Here is an 18,508-nt window from a genome sequence, read left to right on the forward strand (position 1 = left end):
AGAGTCCTAGTTTGATTTGGAAATAAAAGGTTATCCCCCTGTCCATAAAAAATAGTGTGAGGAAGTAAAACTGAAATCTTCTAATGAATACTTTGATAATTAACTAAAATAGTAAGCATAATAAATATGGGGTTGATTTTGCTATCCCTCATTTTTACTGAGGCCAGGGGTTAGGTGAAAGATTCCCAAACACTAGGCTACAATGTATCAGTTCCAATGTCAGGAGCTAAACTGACATGAGCCATCTGTGAGTAGGTTTTGCCAGGTGTAAAATGTTTATTACAAGGCATGTTCCTCTTCTCACTCTAGGGATGATAAATATGTATCTGTGAGAAAGGGAATAATGGTTAGGAGTTGCTCTGCGTTAAATCATGAAACTGACCCCTATGTCATTCTAATGTAAAATAGAAATAATTTACAAAAGCTTTAAATATACTCGTTTCTAACAAATCTCAGGTCAGACAGAAAACAATGCATTAGGTTGATTTATATTTAGGTAACTTTAAAAACATGTAGCTGGAATGATAAAATTTATCAATTTAATCCCTACTATCATAAAATTTCTGAATACTTGTTATTTTTAATTTGTTGCCCATAGCCTGTAAGTGAGTTACATCACATTTTGGTCCATTAATTCAATACATCTAATCCATTATTAGTTAGACATAAGTAAATTATTTTTTTTACTACAATGAGTTCGAGTTTGAAAATAGTAACAATTTTTTATGTATCCTCACAAATGACAAAGTAACCAATTAAATGAATGTTAAAGCTAAATAATCACAAACTACACTTTCCATGAAGAAAAGCAATTGTACAATATCCCATAACTCAAAACTACTAATTCAAAACTATAGTGGGACTCTCTCATTGAAGACTGAAAAGAAGTCTTCTCTTAGAACAGTCACAAAACACTGATGGAAGCGTTCCCTCTGTCCATCTGCTTTCTTTTTAGGGGTAGGGAAAAAACAGACTGAAGGAAAAGATTATAAAGGAAAGATGCTATTAATGTCTATATAATAAACTCTAAATAGACCCTAAAGTCAAAGTACCAATAGTTACTTTTCATTCATTCTCCCATATCACTGAAACCAACAAGTATGAACAGTGGCAAACAAGAGAACTTTTCTCAGTTTGGCTTAAACATTAAGCCAAATTAGATATCAAGGTAGACTCTGAGATTACAATGATTTGACTGTATATGACTCAAGTGCTAAAGAAAGTATAAAATGGGTTATTGTATTTACTGGGCAGTACTTGCATCCTGCTAAACTAAGACTAAGAATTATTTAACAACTCTAAACCAAAAAGAGCATGTATTCTCTGGTGGCTATAACCATTCATATGGAAGGATGAGGCTCCTTCTTAATCTCTGCTTTTGATTATATTTTTTTCAATCAAAAATGAACAGGTAAAATGAGCATAGGTTTCACTAATTTACATATTAATAGCTTCTCAAAGTGTAGTTTTATTTTGTGAAACAAATGAAAATAAACTCCCACAGAATTGCTACCCTCCTAACCAACTTCCCCTACCTCCACCCCATGTCCCCAGGAATAAAAAGTTATTATAGGCCCTTCCTATCATTAAAAATTCTATTACAAGGGCTCTCTTGTCATCATCTCTGGGTCAATACCATAGCAAAACATGGTTGAAATGACTGCCTTAGTAATCACTCAGGGGAATATCAGAATATTTTTTTTCTTAGAAGGAACTAAAGTTTCATCTTGAGAGACCACTATTTGTACCAGACAGAAATGAGCTAACAAGGATGATGGAAGAGCTTATCTGCTGAAACATTTCTATTACTTTGCAGGATTATTGTTACTTAGATTCTCAATCCTTCTACAGACTATTTCATACATTACATGCACTACATAATGAATACATGCCCCTTATAAATCTAGGCTTTCCAGGTGGCTCTGTAGTAACGAATCTGCCTGCCAATGCAGAAGATATGGGTTTGATCCCTGGGTCAGGAAGATGCCTTGGAAAAGGAAATGGCAACCCACACCAGCATTCCTGTCTGGAGAATACCATGGACAGAGGAGCTTGGTGGGCTACAGTCCAGGTAGTCGCAAAGAGTCAGGGTCGACTAAGCACGCATGCCCCTTGTAGATAACCCTCTGGAGTTAACTAACCTTCCTTTTACTTATACCTAGGGTTCTGGAAAAATAAATTTAATGTAAAAAAGTTACACTTAATACATCTTAAACATAGTCTCTCATATTTTAAATTTGTTTTTGTGTATTTACTATTTGTATTTGTGTATTTGTTCCTCTCATCACCATAACTTCTGTTTCTGAGGACTTGTGGTTGGTGGAATTTTCATAACCACACCAAACTCCACACTTTCTGAAACCACTGTACCTGATACAAAATAGTTCTGTATCAGGTAATATCAAATAAAAATCCTCAAATGATACAGTCCCTCTACTTATTATTACCCTAATGTAAGATGTCTTCAGTAATTTTTGTCTTGGATTTAAACATACAGTTCTCTATAAGCCTTCTACATTATGTCTTTGAGAAATATAATGCAGCATTTCTTTTTTCTTCTTAGCTGCCCATTACTGAACACAGGCAAAGGCTTCCAATAAGACATTATTTTCAACCTGAAATAAATACAATATCTAAATAACTGCAAAATGATAGGGTAATTATGTGAAAATAAGTGTGAGATAAGTCACTTCAGTCCTGTTGAACTCTTTGCGACTCTATGGACTATAGCTCTTCTGTCCATGGGATTCTCCAAGCAAGAATATTGGAGGGGATCATTCCCCAGTTATTTCCCCCAAGCCATCATTTTCTAAGTCTACTTCTATGAAAAAGAAACCTGTCACAAGATAAGGGGTGAAGAGAAGCAACACGCAGAAAAAAAGAGGTTAAAAAATTCAAATGTAAAACTGCTGGGAACAATCATAACAAAGCGTGTGTATCCAAGACAACACTGGAAAGGTAGTCAGGACAGTATTAACATATCCTAAGTATTCTGAACAACTAGCCTGGTCATCAATTTTCACATCTGTCAAAGTAGGAGGCTGTCCCCCCCCTCCCATTTCCCACCCCCTATAGCTTTCCACTATTTGTTTTAGCATTTTACTAGACATACACTTGCTTTCCACCAGTGCATAGTGTCTGGTTTAAACAGGCTTCTCTCTCTCCTTAGCTTGTCCTGGAATTATGCCTAAATTTCAGTCCTGGTAGTTTTTAGGACAAGAATTCTAACTGGAAAGTGCTGTTAGTTCAGTGACTCCGATACCTCTTTTCAAAATTTAGTTTGACTTTCCAACTATCTTTCCAACACATCAAAGATAAACAGTCAAACTTAGTATATTCGTTCCTTTAAGTCTGCCTTATAAACACTGATACTGGTGTGCTGCGGAACCTGAAAGAATTTCTGAGCTCCTCGCTGAGCCCAAGTGAAAAAAGAAGCAGGGTCTATCAAAATTTAAACAACCTAATGAATCAAAAACCTGCATCTCCAAGAGGGGCCCTTCCCTTTCCACTTGTTTGTGAGAAGTTTAAGAAGCCCTCTTCAACTTTTCACGCTCTGAGGAAGCTACTGAAGTCAGGAAGCCCCTCACTTTCAAGGCATTCACGCCCAGCTCGGAGAAACAGACGGGAAGCCAGGCGGCCAGTGAGCAGAGGTCCCTAGCCCCTCGCTCCTGCCCTTTCCTGGATCCCCGCACTTCAGCCCCGGACCCTCCAGTCCGTGCGTTCTCCCTGAAGCTGTTCATTACATAATCCCCGCTCCTCAGAGTCACCCACGGAGTCCTGGGGGCTCCCGCGGCCCCCCTTCTCCCACTCCGTCCTAAAAAAGCTCAGCTGACTGCACCCGGGGAGCGGTGGCCGGCTGTTGCGATTTGCCCAGTGCCGCGACCCGGACCCAGACCCCCTCTTCTCGCCCAAGCGGGGCGGGGCCGCGCCTCCGCAACAGCCCCTGGGGACCCCCTCAGACTCAGGTCCTCAGTCCCCACCCAAGGGGTCCCCCGTCACAGCCGCTGTCCCAGCTCCTCTCGGTGTCCCTCAACACACCTGCTGTCCCAAGCCTCTCGGAGTCCCCTTTGCCGCTCAGACCCTCTGTCCTGGCTCATTTCTGGGTCTCCTCCTTTGAGAGTCCCTTCCTCAGCCGCTCTCGGGGTCCTCCCTCAGACCCACTGTCCCAGTTCCTTTCAGGGTCTTCCCCCCCTCAGATCCACCGTCCCAACTCCTCTCAGGGTCCCCCTCCTCAGATCCCCATCCTAGCTCCTCAGGGTTCCCTCCTTACACCCGCTGTCCCAGCTCCTCTGGGGCACCCCCTCCCGTCACACCCGTTGTCCCAAGCCCCCTCGAGGTTTCCCTCTCAGGCCCGCGGGGCCGGCCCCTCTGAGGGGGTCTCCTCTCCACAGAGCGGACTGTCAAAACCACTCCCGGAACTCCTCTCCCTCGAGTCCTCGCCGACCCCACTCCGCCCTGGGTCCCGTCGCCTCGACTCACTCTGTCAACTCCTCCCGCCCCGGTGCTCTCACCTCAGACCTGCTGTCACCACCCCGGGCCCCGCGTCGCCGCCGCCGCTTCCTCTCTCACACTTGCTCCCGAGTCGCTCTTCTGCCGCTTGTTCCCTAGTGAATACCTGGGTCCAGTCACTGAATGTCCGGTCCAGCAGTGCAGAGCCTCCGCCCGCGGTCTCCGCGTCGGGTCCCACTCTCGCACGCAGGACCCCAACGCCGCCGTCGCCACCGGGCGCCTCAGGGACCCTCCCGCGGCAGCCGCTGCTGCTGTCCGAGGTGCGGCTCCTGCCAGGGGTGGCCAATCGCACCCGACTGCGCCGAGTGTGCTCCGCCCCATCGTCCCAGTCTGCCCGCCCCCTGCACCCGGCCACGCCCCTAGTCAGGCTCCGATAGGCTCTCTACTGACCTTCCCTGATAGTGGGGCACAGACTCGTGGTCGGATATAGGTACTTGATTGGAGGTGCCTGGGAAGCCGAGCGGTCGATGACTCCCGAGGATTGGTGGAGTTGAATGTGGGCGGGATAGGGAGGGGCGGGGTTTCCTCAGACGCGGAAGATCTTGCCACTTCAGTTACCCGCTGGCCCGCCTGGGGTGGGGTCTGGCTTGTTTGTGCCGCTTCGGGGGTCAGAGTTCATGGCACTCCTTTTTGAGTTTTCTTGGGAGACTCCCAAAGGCTGTGGCCCCTGAGGCTCCCTGGGACCACCTTGTTAGAGTCTTTCGGGTCCCCATTCCCCCGTTATACCTGGCACGGCTTTCTAAGTAATTCTGCCATAAATTGATAATGGCATTTATTCACTAAGGACTTCTGTTTCCTGAATTTAAACGCTCTAATATCTTTGTCTAGGGTGTTGCCCTTCCTTGCATTGCGTTCTACAGACGTCAGTTTGATGCTGCTGGGGGTAAAAGAGTGTATATACTACATGCATACTCTGCACAACTAGGCACTCAACACTGACGGGGCACATTTTGATAGGTATAAGGACAAAGCTTAAGAAATACTTAGTTTGTGGGTTATGATAATCATTTTGACAAGTAGGAACAGGAACTGTGTGCTAGGGGAACTCTTGCTAGCTTTAGCAAGACTTCAACATACTCTTTTTCAGGGCAACATGAAATGGTTTTAATGATTTTGTGGGAATTAACGGCCAAAATATAATGAACTTTGACCCAAAAGCAACCCGTGATAACCAGAGAAACCCATCTTGACCCAAGCGCCAAGAGGATACTTGCCAGGGATGAAAGTGCATCCTATTAACTCAGAGTCATTCTTTATATTTTTGTGAAACTGGCTATGTTGATTAAATCAATTAAATTAAAACTAAAACCGCTACCTTCACCCCTAAACCCTAAAGTTTATGGACTTTGACAATTCAGCCTTTTGTGAAGACATTGTTTCATTTTAGGAACACAGTTTGTTCCTAAGCCTTATCAGATGTATACAGGACTTTGCTCTTACAAAAGTCTCCATCATTAACTCTTTTTTAACTCCTGCTAACAAAATTTTTCTAAACAATATTCAGGTTTTTCCTAGCATTTTAAAATCACTGCTGTGTGTTGTGTTAGTCGCTTGGTCGTGTCCGACTCTTTGCAACCCCATGGAGGTCCTCTGTAGCCCACCATGGTCCTTAGTCCATGGAATTCTCTAGGCAAGAATACTGGAATGGGTTGCCATTTCCTTCTCCAGGGTATCTTCCCGACCCAGGGATCAAACCTGTGTCTCCTGGATTGGCAGGGATTCTTTACCACTGTGCCAGTGGGGAAGGATGGCACAGTATGATTTAAAATCGTTATTTAAAGTAGTGCTCATTCCAATTAAGATCATACTGATTTAAGACCATACTTGCCATCCTTTCCCGCTGGCACAGTGGTAAAGAATCCACCTGCCAATGCAGGAGACTCAAGAGATGCAGGTTTGATCCCTGGGTCGGGAAGATACCCTGGAGAAGGAAATGTCAACCCATTCCAGTATTCTTGTCTAGAGAATTCCATGGAGAGAGGACCCTGGTGGGCTACAGAGGACCTCCATGAGGTTGCAAAGAGTCGGACATGACTGAGCGACTAACACAACAACCACCAACTACGATGCTCCCTTTAAGATGTAATTTTGAGTGTTAGGGTATGTAACAAGGGTTTGGCAGGCCTTCCTCCAAGATGAATTCTTATGTAGATATCGCCTGAGCCATGTGACTGAGTGCCATTTTGGGAAGGGATGCAGAGATTTCAAGGTGGTAAAACTTGATTTTAAGGGAACTTGATTTTTAGAGGCCTAGGGAAAGACTGTCCAAAATCATATTAGACAACTATACATGTTGGATAAGACTAAAGTCATGAGAGAATTTTTTTGACTAGGTCCTGTTTCTTTATAAAGTATTTATTAGTTAAGAGCTCATCCTGAAAATGTGAAAGTGTTAGTTGCTCAGTTGTGTCCAACTCTTTGCAACCCCGGGGACTGAACCCCCCCACCCCAACCCCTACACCCCAGGCTCCTCTGTCCGAGGGATTCTCCAGGCAAGAATACTTGAGTGGATAGCCATTCCCTTCTCCAGGGGATCTTTCTGACCCAGGGATTGAACTCAGATCTCCTGCATTGTAGGCAGATTTCTTTACCATCTGAGCCATCAGGGAAGCCCAAGAGCTCAATATGGATAGAAAAAAATGGGATAAGTTCACTATGCAAGTGTTCAGTTCTGTCTAGTTACATAAAAAAGAAAGGCATGATCATTAACAGATGCTATTTGCAATTAAGTAGACAAAAGTAAGCAACATAGACATGCCAGTATCTTGAAAGGAAACCAATTAGCAATGATATCCACTCTTTTTTTAAAAATCATTATATCATTGTATCAATGAACTCTGATTTCTAAAATGTTGGTGCTTTGTTTGGTGTTATTATTGCTACTGATGGAAACTCTAGTTGCTCAATATAGTTGATTACAAATAATTTAGATGTGACCCAACAGCATAAAAAAAGAAGATGACTTCATCCTTTGGACAAGAGACAGTTTTGAAGTTTTAGTTTTAAAATAGATGGTGGACCTACAGGGAGCCACGCGAATGCCTCTTATTTAGGAGCTTCAGAAGATCTCTGAACTTCTGGGAAGACATTACAGCATTCCATTCTGAAAATTTTTGAGTTTTGTTGGGAGGAAGAATCCATCAGAAGTAGAGCCAAGATTTTATTTACAACAAAGCATAAAATAAGAAATGTTAAATGGGATGAGAAATAAATTTTTCTTTTTGAAAAGTCTCTATGGGGACCAATTCAGAGATAAATTTGGTCACAGAGGATCTGATATTGGGTTCCATCCTGGCTTTTACATCTGTGTTCAACTTTACTGCTTGTACATTATTTTTTTTTTTCCTTTGGAGACTTGTTTAGTTGCTCAGTTGTATCTGACTGATTTGAGACCCCCTGGACTGTAGCCCGCCAGGCTCCTCTGACCATGCGATTTCCTAGGCAAGAATACTGGAGTGGGCTGCCATTTCCTTCGCCAGGAAATCTTCCTGACCCAGGGGTCTAACTCGAGTCTCCTGCACTGGCAGATGGTTTCTTTACTACTGAGCCACCGAGGAAGCCCTATGGAGATTTGGATGCAACATAAAGAATAGTGTTACTCTGGACAAACCGTTAAACATCTCTGGGCCCTTTTATCCCTTTTCTTGCTACACACACCTGGATGAGGGACATCCTCAATTTGTTCATTAAGCAAAGCTTATAATACCATGTCTCCTTCTACTCAGAGTAATCACACAAATGAATTCATACAGATATTCAACTCTCTTGTTTTCCAAGTTACCAGCTAGTACCTTCCTTACCTGTGTCTAATTAATTTTCTGCAGGCACATGTTCCACTTGCTCAGTTGAGAATTGGTTAGCAAGTTCCTGGATTGGGAAAAACAATCTTTTAAAAAATTTATATTCTGAGAAATATGAGGCAGCTGTACTGCAGAGGACCTGGCAGTACAAACAGGACCTGACAGTCTAAACAAAGCAGGCTGGCCGTTACCTTTTTTTCTTTTTTTTTAAGGAAAACTGACAGCTCTTTTCTTATCTGTAAAATCGAGATAATACCATACTGAGCAAACCTACACAAGCGGAAAGTCCTACCCACCGACTGGGAAAATACAGTTTTCTTTGGCCCCAGCATGGAATATTAGCATCTTCGTTTTCATTTTAGTTCTTCAAAAGCTCTAAGCAGTCAGACGAGGAGCTGGGCTCCTTTTCTTTGGGATGATCACGCAAACTCTAAATGTCTAGGTTTCCCGACCTATAAACGGGATGGTTCATGCCATTCAGCTGTTTAAGATAGAGACCACCTCCACCTACGTAGCAGAGCCCTGGGCACCCTTTGCCTCCCAAGTCCCTAAAAAAGCATCTCTGGTTTTGGCTCCAGGCGCCGCCTGGTGGCTATTTCCGTAAGTGCCTCTGAGCTTTAGGGTCCTAGCCGCGGTCGGGCCTGCCCAAGAATTTGCCTAACTCGAGAGCCTATCTGTGCCCCTCCCCTCTACCCGTCGAGGATTTTAAAGACGGCGATGAAGGAGATGGCGTTACGGCGAAGAGGGCGACCGGCGGCCTCGCCACTCCCTCTAGGATGGCGGAGTCAGGCGGTCGTCAGGCAGCTCGCGACCCGGAAGTTGCTGCAGGCGCGAGGCCCCCGTTGCCGAGAGCGGGCGCGCGGGGCGGAGCTTGGCGAAGACGGGGAACGGGTCGCCGGCGCTCGGGCTCTTGGAGTCGGGGGCTACCTCAGGCGCTGCGACGCGGACGTAGAGCCTGGAGGGCGGGTGGTTGTGGTTCCCGGGGGACACGCCTAGCTTCGGGCGGAGGCGACATGAGTGCTGCGGGGCTGTTGGCGCCGGCTCCGGCCCCGGCTGGAGCGCCGCCGGCCCCGGAGTACTACCCGGAGGAGGACGAGGAACTGGAGAGCGCCGAGGATGACGAGCGCAGCTGCCGGGGCCGCGAGTCGGACGAAGGTCCGTCTTCCCGCCAGCTGGGCAGCCCCGGGCGGGGGTGGGACGGCTGCGGGCAGGGGTGGGGCTGTCTGGGAGCGGGGCGGGGCGACTTCTGGAGCTTGGGGGTCGGCTGGAGGGGCTGCCCGGAGGAGCGCGGCTCCCGGAAGTTCCCCCGACCTGTGTTGGGGAAGGACCTGGTTGAGGACAGTTAACGCGAAGAGGGGCCTTAAGGAGCTCTTGTCAGAGCTTGTAGGTCCCTTTAAGGTTCTGCTGGTCTCCTCCCCGCTGTCTCCGTTTGAATTTCCGCTCTTCACGGGTTCGAGTGAGAAAGCCGCCATTCATTATGTCTACTGAGCACTCCTCGCTTTTTAGTTCCTGAGAGGATATGAGCAAAAGCCCAGTTTAGCTTCCTAGTTACCAAGGTGTCCCCCCGCCGCCCCGGGAAATGCTTAAGTCAGCCCTGCTTTGGGCAGTGCTGGACAGGTTGGTTAAAAGAAGGAGACCTGGGATCGGCCAGATCGAATTAGATCTCAGTTTGGCTCAGTGAACCCAGCTTAATGATATCAGGCAATTTACTTAAGCTTCTGAGTCTCAGTTTCTCCAACAGCAGTGGTGCTGGTAGTAGTACCTGCTTCCTAGCGTAGGTGCCAGGATTAAATGAGCTTCAGGCCTAAAGCAGATCTTCCCTGGTGGCTCAGTTGTAAAGAATCCGCCTGCCAATACAGGACACACGGGTTCGATCCCTGGGTGGGGATGATCCCCTGGAGAAGGAAATGGCAACCTGCTTCATTTTGCTTGCCTGGGAAATCCCATGGACAGAGGAGCCTGGTGGGCTACAGTCCATGGTGTCGCAAAAAGAGCCAGCGAGGACTTAGCAACTGAGCACACACACTGGCTTAAAGCATGTGAGCTGGTCCTTGATAAAAATACTCAGTGTTCACCATTGGGGAAACACGCTCAGGGAGCAGGAGATAGGGATTTGCTTAATGATGCTCAGGTGTTATTTTTTAAGTTTCACAGTGTTTATATTATCATTACTGAAGTTTGGCAAGTGTGAGGAACACTTTTTGAGGAACTGAGGAAGGAGCTGGCCGCAGGAGGAGAAAGGTGAAGAAGTTTTGAAAAGACAAAAGAGAAGAAAGAAGAGAGATAAAGAAACATTTGGGTGGACTGGTCTGGCTCAAAATAGCGCGGTGGAGCAAAAGCTAGAGCAGTTGTCTGGAATCAGGAGTATGTTTTGTTAATCATTTCACTGTGAGTGGCAGACAGGTGACCACTCAGGGTAGGCTCCTTCATTGAAGGAGGGAGGAAAAGTGGGACGGAGGGTTGGATCTGCAGCAGGCTTTAAAAAGGCAGCTGTGTTTGCAGATACAAAGTTGAAGGAACTTGCTACAATTCTGGTTGAACTACCTTTGAAGGCAAGGCTTAACCGAGAGAATTTGAAGATGAATCACTTGTATTGCTTTTAATGCCCACAAGGGGGAGCAGTGAAGCAAAAATTGATTTTCATTTCCCCCTCAAATAGGACTATTGAAATTAGGTAGATAGTCCAGCCATTTGCTTATTCTAAAAACAGTGTTTAAAGTATTCTGAAAGTTTCTGTTTAATTTTCTTGTCCCCTTCCTTCTCCCTTTGAAAATGTTTCTGTAGTTAGAGTACCTTTAGTTGGTTTGGATTCTCCTTTGTATATGTGCTTGCTCGGTTGTGTCTTGATTCTTTACAGCCCCATGGACTGTAGTCCACCAGGCTCCTCTGTCCATGGGATTTCCCAGGTAACAATACTGGAGTGGATTCTCCAGGGCATCTTCCTGACCCAGGGATCTAACCTCCATCTCTTGAGTCTCCTGCGTTGGCAGGCAGATTCTTTACCATTGCGCCACCTGGAATATGTGATGTAAAATCTCATAGGGATTCAAATTGGGCATATACCAAAAGAGGATGCATGTATTAGGTTGTTTGGAGTAGGAGCAAAGCTTGATGCCTGTAGTTTTCCAGTCTTACACCCACATCTCCTTTTTCTGAACTGCCAGTGTTTCTGCCAAAGTAACAGCCTTGACTGTGACCAACTGTGTCTGATGCACCCTGTTCTCTGGCTGCACTTCAGATAAAGGCAGGCTGTTTGGATAAGTCTGGCTGTATATGAGTTGGAAATGGCGCTTTCTTGTTTCGCTGATGGCTTCACACAGGTCTGCATTGAGTAGAAATTCATTTTTCAGAAGTCTGTCAAGTGTCACTGTATCAAGTGATACCAACTCTGTGAATTATGATTTTAACAAACCCTTATTCCCTAATTTTGCTCAGACACTGAGGATGCTAGTGAAACTGACCTGGCAAAGCATGATGAAGAAGACTATGTAGAAATGAAGGAACAGTGAGTATGATTTTTTACGTTTCTTCTTTGGAATACAGAATTGACAAGGCATCTTTAATGGTGGCCTAGTGTGTATGGCGGAGAAGGCAATGGCACCCGCTCCAGTACTCTTGCCTGGAGAATCCCATGGATGGAGGAGCCTGGTAGGCTGCAGCCCATGGGGTTGCTAAGAGTCGGACATGGCTGAGCGACTTCACTTTCGCTTTTCACTTTCATGCATTGGAGAAGGAAATGGCAACCCACTCCAGCGTTCTTGCCTGGAGAATCCCAGGGACACCTGGTGGGCTGCCGTCTATGGGGTCGCACAGAGTCGGACACGACTGAAGTGACTTAGCAGCAGCAGTGTGTATGGTTTTCACATAGTGCTTCCAAAGACCATGCACGTGGGTACAATTTCCCGCCTTTAAATTTGTCACATTTAACCAGTCTCCCTGTGCTAAGAATCTTTTGAGGGTTAGGCTAGAAAGAACCTGGAGGGAAACTTTCCCAGAAGAAGACGACCGTGGAGGAAGGAAGGGGGGACCCATTGGTTGCTCCCTCCCCCCCTTTTTAAGTGAAAACCGTTGCTTGGAGAGGGGAAATGACGTTTCCCAGCCCCTTGGTTCTCAGGTGGGTGTGACCACGCTGAGCACTGGCCAGGGCAGGGCTGCGTGTGGACACCAGGCGAGCCGAGGGAGACCTGGGTGGAGAGCGGGGCCGGCCCGACGCCTGCGCCCGGGCCCCTGCCACTCGCCCTGCATTCACACCCTGCCTCCAGTGGGGCCACACCTCAGAGCGACTGACAGCACTCCCTCTTGTCCAGCGCTCAAGGGAGCACAGCACAGATCTGATAAGTATTTGTGGAATGTATTTTGAGAATCTTGCCTTGGCTTTTCAAATTCTTTGAAGTGAAGTGAAAGTCACTCAGTGGTGTCTTTTTGACCCTTTGTGACCCCATAGACTAAAGAGTCCATAGAATTCTCCAGGCCAGAATACTGGAGTGGGTAGCTTTTCCCTTCTCCAGGGGATCTTCCCAACCCAGGGATCGAACCCAGGTCTCCCACCCAGGTCTCCCACATTGCAGGCGGATTCTTTACCAGCTGAGCCACCAGGGAAGCCCAAGAGTACTGCAGTGTATAGGCCATCCCTTCTCCAGGGGATCTTCCCAACCCAGGGATCGAACCAGGATCTCCTGCATTGCAGGCAGATTCTTTACCAACTGAGCCATCAGGGAAGCCCTCAAATTCTTTATCTTTAAACTAGATGATCCACATTCTTTTCCTTATGGAATGTTTTTGTATGCAAATGTTTTGTGACCATCCTCTGCTTTCTGTTACCCTTTTCAAGCTTTGGAATATAAAAGGGAAACTCAGCTAAATCTGTCCAGGGCCGAATGGAGGACTGCTTTAATAATCGATGTGATTTTTCTCACCACTTTAGCCGTGAAACTGTGCTGCTGGCTTTTTCTTTCACTTGCCCTGTCTCCAAGCTTCTTACTGACTTACCTGGACCCATTTGAGGTGTATTTTTCCATACCTGTTTTCTTCCCTAATCTGAATTTTCTTATTGGTTACTTCTTGAATCTATTAATATTCTCTTTTAAAGACAGACTAAGGATTCAAAGGCATCGTCTGTCACACTCAGTGTGGTGGACAATTTAATACACTGGGTTCCAAATACTGGCTTTTTGTGTGCAGTTTACCTATCTCTTCCCTCTTCTATACTTGGCATGTTTAAGTGAACATACCCCCTAATATTTGATGATGGTGAAAGTGATTTTAATTAAAATTGAATGCCCTTTGTGATTCAAAGTGAGCACTGAAAGTACATCAGAATTCTCCCTAAAAGAATCTGGGCTTCCATGTAATTCTCAGATTCTTATTCTTCCTCAGCCTATGGACAGATGGATTGTATTTGCATCTCTAACTTGAGCAATCATAAGGCTGTCCTTCCTGTTACCTGTTGGACGGTGTTCTTTTGGGTTGTAAGTCTTTTTTGTCCTCGTGAAATTGAGTGTGTTTTTCAGGTAGAAGCAAAAATATGGCTGAAATGTAATTTATGTGTGGCATTCACAGTTCGAGCAGATTTACCAGGGTGCCTGGTTGCCTATGATCCATTCAGTGTGAGGGGGAAGATAACACGCCAAGTTCTTTTGCTTCACGTGTGCTGTGTTCTTATCCTGCTGGGGCTGCAAATAAATCCTGCATTTTTACTTTTGTCACTAAATTGCTCTTATTTCTCAGATCATAAAAGAGTAGTGTTTTTAAAAATGACATGAGGGTTTATTAACTTAGTGCTTACACAGCTGTGCTGTCTATACAGAAAAATGTGGTTGGAGGCATAATCTTACTCCTTTCAGTTTATAATCTAGTTTCAGAGTTGATATAAGAGCCGTGTTTAATGCTTTTTATGTTTGTGTGTGTATGTTACCCTTCTGAACCTTGAAGAAAATGGCATTACACTTTCAATTTTTCTTTATATTCTTGCCTAACACATTATTATTGTCATTTATTTATTAAAATTTGTATGTCTTCATATTTGTGGATTTTAGACTGATTCTCTAAAGATGACAGAACACAGGAGTACCTGCCTTTCAAGAACACAAAAGCCTTCTTTCTTTCTGATCCCTTTAGCTGTGGGCATATTTTAAAGCACCAGCAGGCTTTCATTTTCTCTCTCACTAAAGGACATTAACGACATTCCCATAAAAACCCAGGCAGTTTCTGTGTGCAGATTATTGTGGACTTGGGTATTGGATGTTTTTGTTTCTGAGTGTGGCTTTTTTTTTTTCCAAACAGGATGTATCAGGATAAATTGGCTTCTCTCAAGAGACAGTTGCAACAACTGCAGGAAGGTTGGTGTGGGATTTAATCCTTTTCTAAACATCCTTCCTAATATTACACACTTTTGAAATCTGTGTATTTCACTTCTCAGCGGGCGTGATTTAAAATTTGGTCTGGTTGATCTTAGCTGTCATTAAAGTGGCCGTTTTCAGACTGTTTTGCAATCTCACTGAAGGCCTTCTGCAGAGCAAGAACTGAAAACCACCATGCCAAAAGCTGGCTGATTTTAGGAGAGATGCTTTTACCAAGAATAAATATAATTGTACTGTTGTTTCTAAACTAGATGCTAATGAGTTGTGGGTCATCCGGTGTTTGCTCTCTTTGTTTCGTAAATGGCAGGTGGGTTGTGCCTTCTTAAAGGCTGTTTGCTGCTAGAGGCAATTCAGCACGGGGTGAAGAGCACCGGCTCTCAAGTCCTGTGATGAGTTTGAATCCCACCTTCACTACTTTCTAGAAATTTGACCTTGGGCACATCACTGTCTCCTCCTTAATTTATCTTCTGTTCTGTGAAATGAAGAAAATGGAGGCAAGTGAGATTGTGTGTGAGGGGCAACCAGCACGCCTGGGCGCCCGGTGACAGCTCAGGGCTGGTAGTGGCCAACCTTGATTTCCCCTGCAGGGTGAAACATACTCCTGTGACTTGCAATCGCGTATCTCTGTTTTAGTTTTCCTTCCAGTGGGAAAGGAGGTATTGCCAAAGAAAGAAACACGGCCCCCTCGAGCAGGTCTGTAAGGTGTGCTTGGTAGAGTTGAGTGAGGAATTTTGAAAAAGGTGCCATTAACATATCCCACTGAAGCAGTCGTCAGAAAGCAACTTCCCACATGAATTGGGACCCTCATCATTAGCTGCTTCAGGGAAGAGCCACTTGGTCAGGCTGTATGCTGGAGTGTCACTAGCCATGTGTGGCTGCCTGCATTTAACTAGATAAAATTAATAATTCAGCTCTTTGCTGGCACTAGCCCCATGTTCAACTGCCGCATGTGACTAGTGGCCCCATGTTCAACTGCCCCGTGTGACTAGTGGTTCAATATAGCCTGTTTTCGCCGTTGCACAGCAAGTTCTACTGGACAGCCTTGACCTAGACTGTACTGCGGGGGAATGAGCTTCTTCACCAGAGGGAGGCCCATGGGCCAGAGCTGCAGCAGCGAGTGATGAGGGTCCCTGATGGGTGGCTGCTCCTTTCTTCCACTCCTCACTTGCTTGACAGTCTTAAAACCATGGTTGGGGTGATTTCTGCTGTGCGCCTTGGCTGGGAACCGAGATGGTTCTGTTGATGGGTGCCTATTCACAGTGTGTATTTTCCTCTAATGTTTTTAAAAACATTCTCTGTCAGTGCTAGAAAATAATTTTAGGAACCAAAGTGTAGAGCAGTTCTATCTTCACAGTAACTATTTTGTGAATCTCTATCAGGTACATTACAAGAATATCAGAAGAGGATGAAGAAATTAGATCAGCAGTACAAAGAGAGGATACGAAATGCAGGTGAGGCTCTCTTAACTGGAAGTAAACCCAGTTAATCCAGATTTTCAGCAATTTGGATGTACTGTGGCCAGAAGAGCCGTTCTCCAAAATGTGTCTCAGACATCCCATTGTGGGGTGAGTTTTGGGAGACTCCAAAGCCGCACTTATGTAGAACTGTCTTACACAGAGCTGTTCTTCTTTGCCAGCGAGTGGCCTGTAGTCGAAGTTGTTTTCGAAGGTGCCTTGTGGTCAGGCTCCCTCCGTGATGCCCGCAGAGTAGTCATGCACGGTGTTTCATGCATCTGTGTAGTTGGCTGAGCAGATGACAGAGGAGCTGACCTGAAAAAGGATTGTTGGCCGCTTCACTCCATTTTTGAGTTTGCTTCTTCTGGTCTTTTCTTCCAAGAAGACAGGATGCCCTCATGTCATTCCCCTCAAGTATGGTATCAGAAGCATTTAGAGGGAAAGATTGTGTGCCTTTGTTTTGGTCTGTTGTGCACAGGAACTGTATTCCTTCAACACATGTGTTGAGCCTATGCTCCATTCCTGCTCTTTGAGGACATACAGCCGTGAAATGCTTTGTCCTTGATTTTAGGAAACTCACCGTTTCTTCGGTAGAAGATCTTCAAAAACATATCCAGGTTAAGGAACATTGTGACTCAGAGTCACACAAAAAGTAAGATGTGATCAATGTTGAAATTGTGTGTAAACACAGATCCCTGTGCTTATGGGAAATCTGTAAGTGGTGAGTCTTGAAGCTCCTTGGCCCGCGTTTTCCAGGCCAGTGCGGTGCTTGTTCCCGAAGAGGTGAAACTCGCGCCTGGTTCGTAAAGGAGGTCTGGACCCCGCCCTCGAGTTGCTCTCCTCTCGCTGTCTGAGCCATTGACTTTCCAGCCTTGTATGGATGGAGGCCTTCTTTTCCTTCAGTGAGCAGGTGTCATGTCCACCAGGGCACAGCAAAGGGGCTGCAGGATGTGGGGGATGCAGGGAAAGTGGGGGGTAGAGCCTCTGTGGTGACCCAGCCCCCTCCCACTGCACTGCCACCCCCTCATTCTAAGTTCCTGAGGCATCTCCTCAGGGCTTTTTTCCTGGAGCCCCATTAGCGGAAAGGAGGGGGCACGGCAGAGGCCGAGGGCTTCCTCCCAGCCCTCAAGGGCTTAAACCTCTTTTTTTTTTTTTTTTTTTTGGGCTTAAACCTCTTAAGTGAGTGTTTACCCTTGGAGCCTCCATTTCCCCATCTGGAGAGAGGAATACTAATGTCTCATGGAATTGGTTTGAGATGCAAGGAGGGAAAGAAAATTGATGTGAGCCATTTCTCTTAAGTGAGGACTGTAGGCTGGGTGTTGATTTGTTTTTCCTTTTTTTAGGTTACTAGTTTAAAATTTTTGATTTATTTATGTTTTTATGTGTTTTTTTATTTTTGGCCGCACTGGGTCTTGTTGCTTTGCTCGGGCTTTCTGTAGCTGCTGTGAGTCGGAGCTGCTCTGCGTTGTGGTGCTCGGGCTTCTCACTGCGGTGGCTTCTCTCATAGTGGAGCGCAGGCCCTAAGGTGCGCAGGCTTCGGTAGTTGCAGCGCTCAGGCTTGCTAGTTGTGGTGCATGGGCTTAGCTGCTCCATGACACGTGGAATCTTCCTGGACCGGGGACTGAACCCATGTCCCCTGCCTTGGCAGGCACTTTGTTATTCACTGTGCCACCAAGGAAGTTTTATTTAATAAGCACCCCTCCACCCCCACACCCATCCCCAGGTAAAAATGCAGAAGGGCTCCTGAATCGGTCGCATCCTGAGCTTTAAAAAGCACATTTCCGGCAGCTCTAATCCACCTGCTTTTGTTGTGTCTGGTGTCTGGCTGCTTTGAAACATCCACCACCAGCTCTGAGTGCTAATTGTCACTTGACTTGTTGGTGCAGGTGTGATGTCTCGGAATGGCGCAGACCTCACACGTCTGGCCCGTTCACACGGTGCTAGTGCAGCAGTCGCAGGAGCGAGCATGTGGGGCTGGGTGCACTCGGCTCGTGTGCGCCGTGCTTCCCAGTGCCGCCGGGGTGGGAGCTTCTGAGGGTTAGAAGATTGCGAGTGTCTTGTCTGTTTTCTCAGTTAATTTTCTCATTCAGCAATTGTTGGTTGACATTGGAGTCTTCATCTCAAGTTACTGAAACTGTCAGTTTTGTGTGACTGTGGGTGGATGGATCGGTGGGACTGATTGGGGTTGCACAGGAGACCCTGTCGAATGGGATCAGCATCCCCCAGAGTTGTTACTCCCTCAGCAATCTTTGTGGACCACTTGCAGCAGCTCTGCTGTCACCCAGAAAAGATGAGAAGCCACGGACCTATTTTGTTCCAGGTGCTAGGTTTGCAGAGGCCTTGTAGTCTAGGGGTGGGGGAGCTGCTGGGTTAACAGGCACTAGTC

General features: G+C 46.0%; 2 protein-coding genes and 1 long non-coding RNA gene across 5 annotated transcripts in view; 1 reads left to right on the top strand and 2 right to left on the bottom strand.

The window, feature by feature from the left end:
• The window catches only part of TAOK3 (TAO kinase 3), a 188,589-nt gene extending 183,803 nt beyond the window's left edge, over nucleotides 1-4,786 (bottom strand). The window contains exon 1 of one of the 2 annotated variants that reach the window (XM_043440185.1): nucleotides 4,616-4,786. The gene's annotated coding sequence lies outside the window, so the exon portion shown is untranslated. Of the gene's footprint in view, nucleotides 1-4,511 lie in introns of both variants that reach the window. The other variant, XM_043440195.1, reaches the window with a different exon arrangement.
• A 3,226-nt stretch (nucleotides 4,787-8,012) lies between these two features.
• LOC122423321 lies at nucleotides 8,013-9,372 on the bottom strand. The gene is made up of 3 exons (XR_006264126.1): nucleotides 9,237-9,372; nucleotides 8,310-8,376; nucleotides 8,013-8,070 (listed from the first exon to the last, which is right to left on the bottom strand). It is a non-coding gene; the product is annotated as an uncharacterized LOC122423321 (long non-coding RNA).
• The window catches only part of SUDS3 (SDS3 homolog, SIN3A corepressor complex component), a 36,246-nt gene continuing 26,818 nt past the window's right edge, over nucleotides 9,081-18,508 (top strand). The window contains exons 1-4 of one of the 2 annotated variants that reach the window (XM_043440245.1): nucleotides 9,091-9,464; nucleotides 11,745-11,814; nucleotides 14,592-14,647; nucleotides 16,048-16,119. In XM_043440245.1, coding sequence (XP_043296180.1) covers nucleotides 9,323-9,464; nucleotides 11,745-11,814; nucleotides 14,592-14,647; nucleotides 16,048-16,119 — 340 coding nt within the window. In that variant the 5' untranslated portion in view covers nucleotides 9,091-9,322. Of the gene's footprint in view, nucleotides 9,465-11,744; nucleotides 11,815-14,591; nucleotides 14,648-16,047; nucleotides 16,120-18,508 lie in introns of both variants that reach the window. The other variant, XM_043440255.1, reaches the window with a different exon arrangement.

Source organism: Cervus canadensis, chromosome 1 (genome assembly GCF_019320065.1).
Source record: "Cervus canadensis isolate Bull #8, Minnesota chromosome 1, ASM1932006v1, whole genome shotgun sequence".
In the NCBI taxonomy this organism is placed as follows: Eukaryota; Metazoa; Chordata; class Mammalia; order Artiodactyla; family Cervidae; genus Cervus; species Cervus canadensis.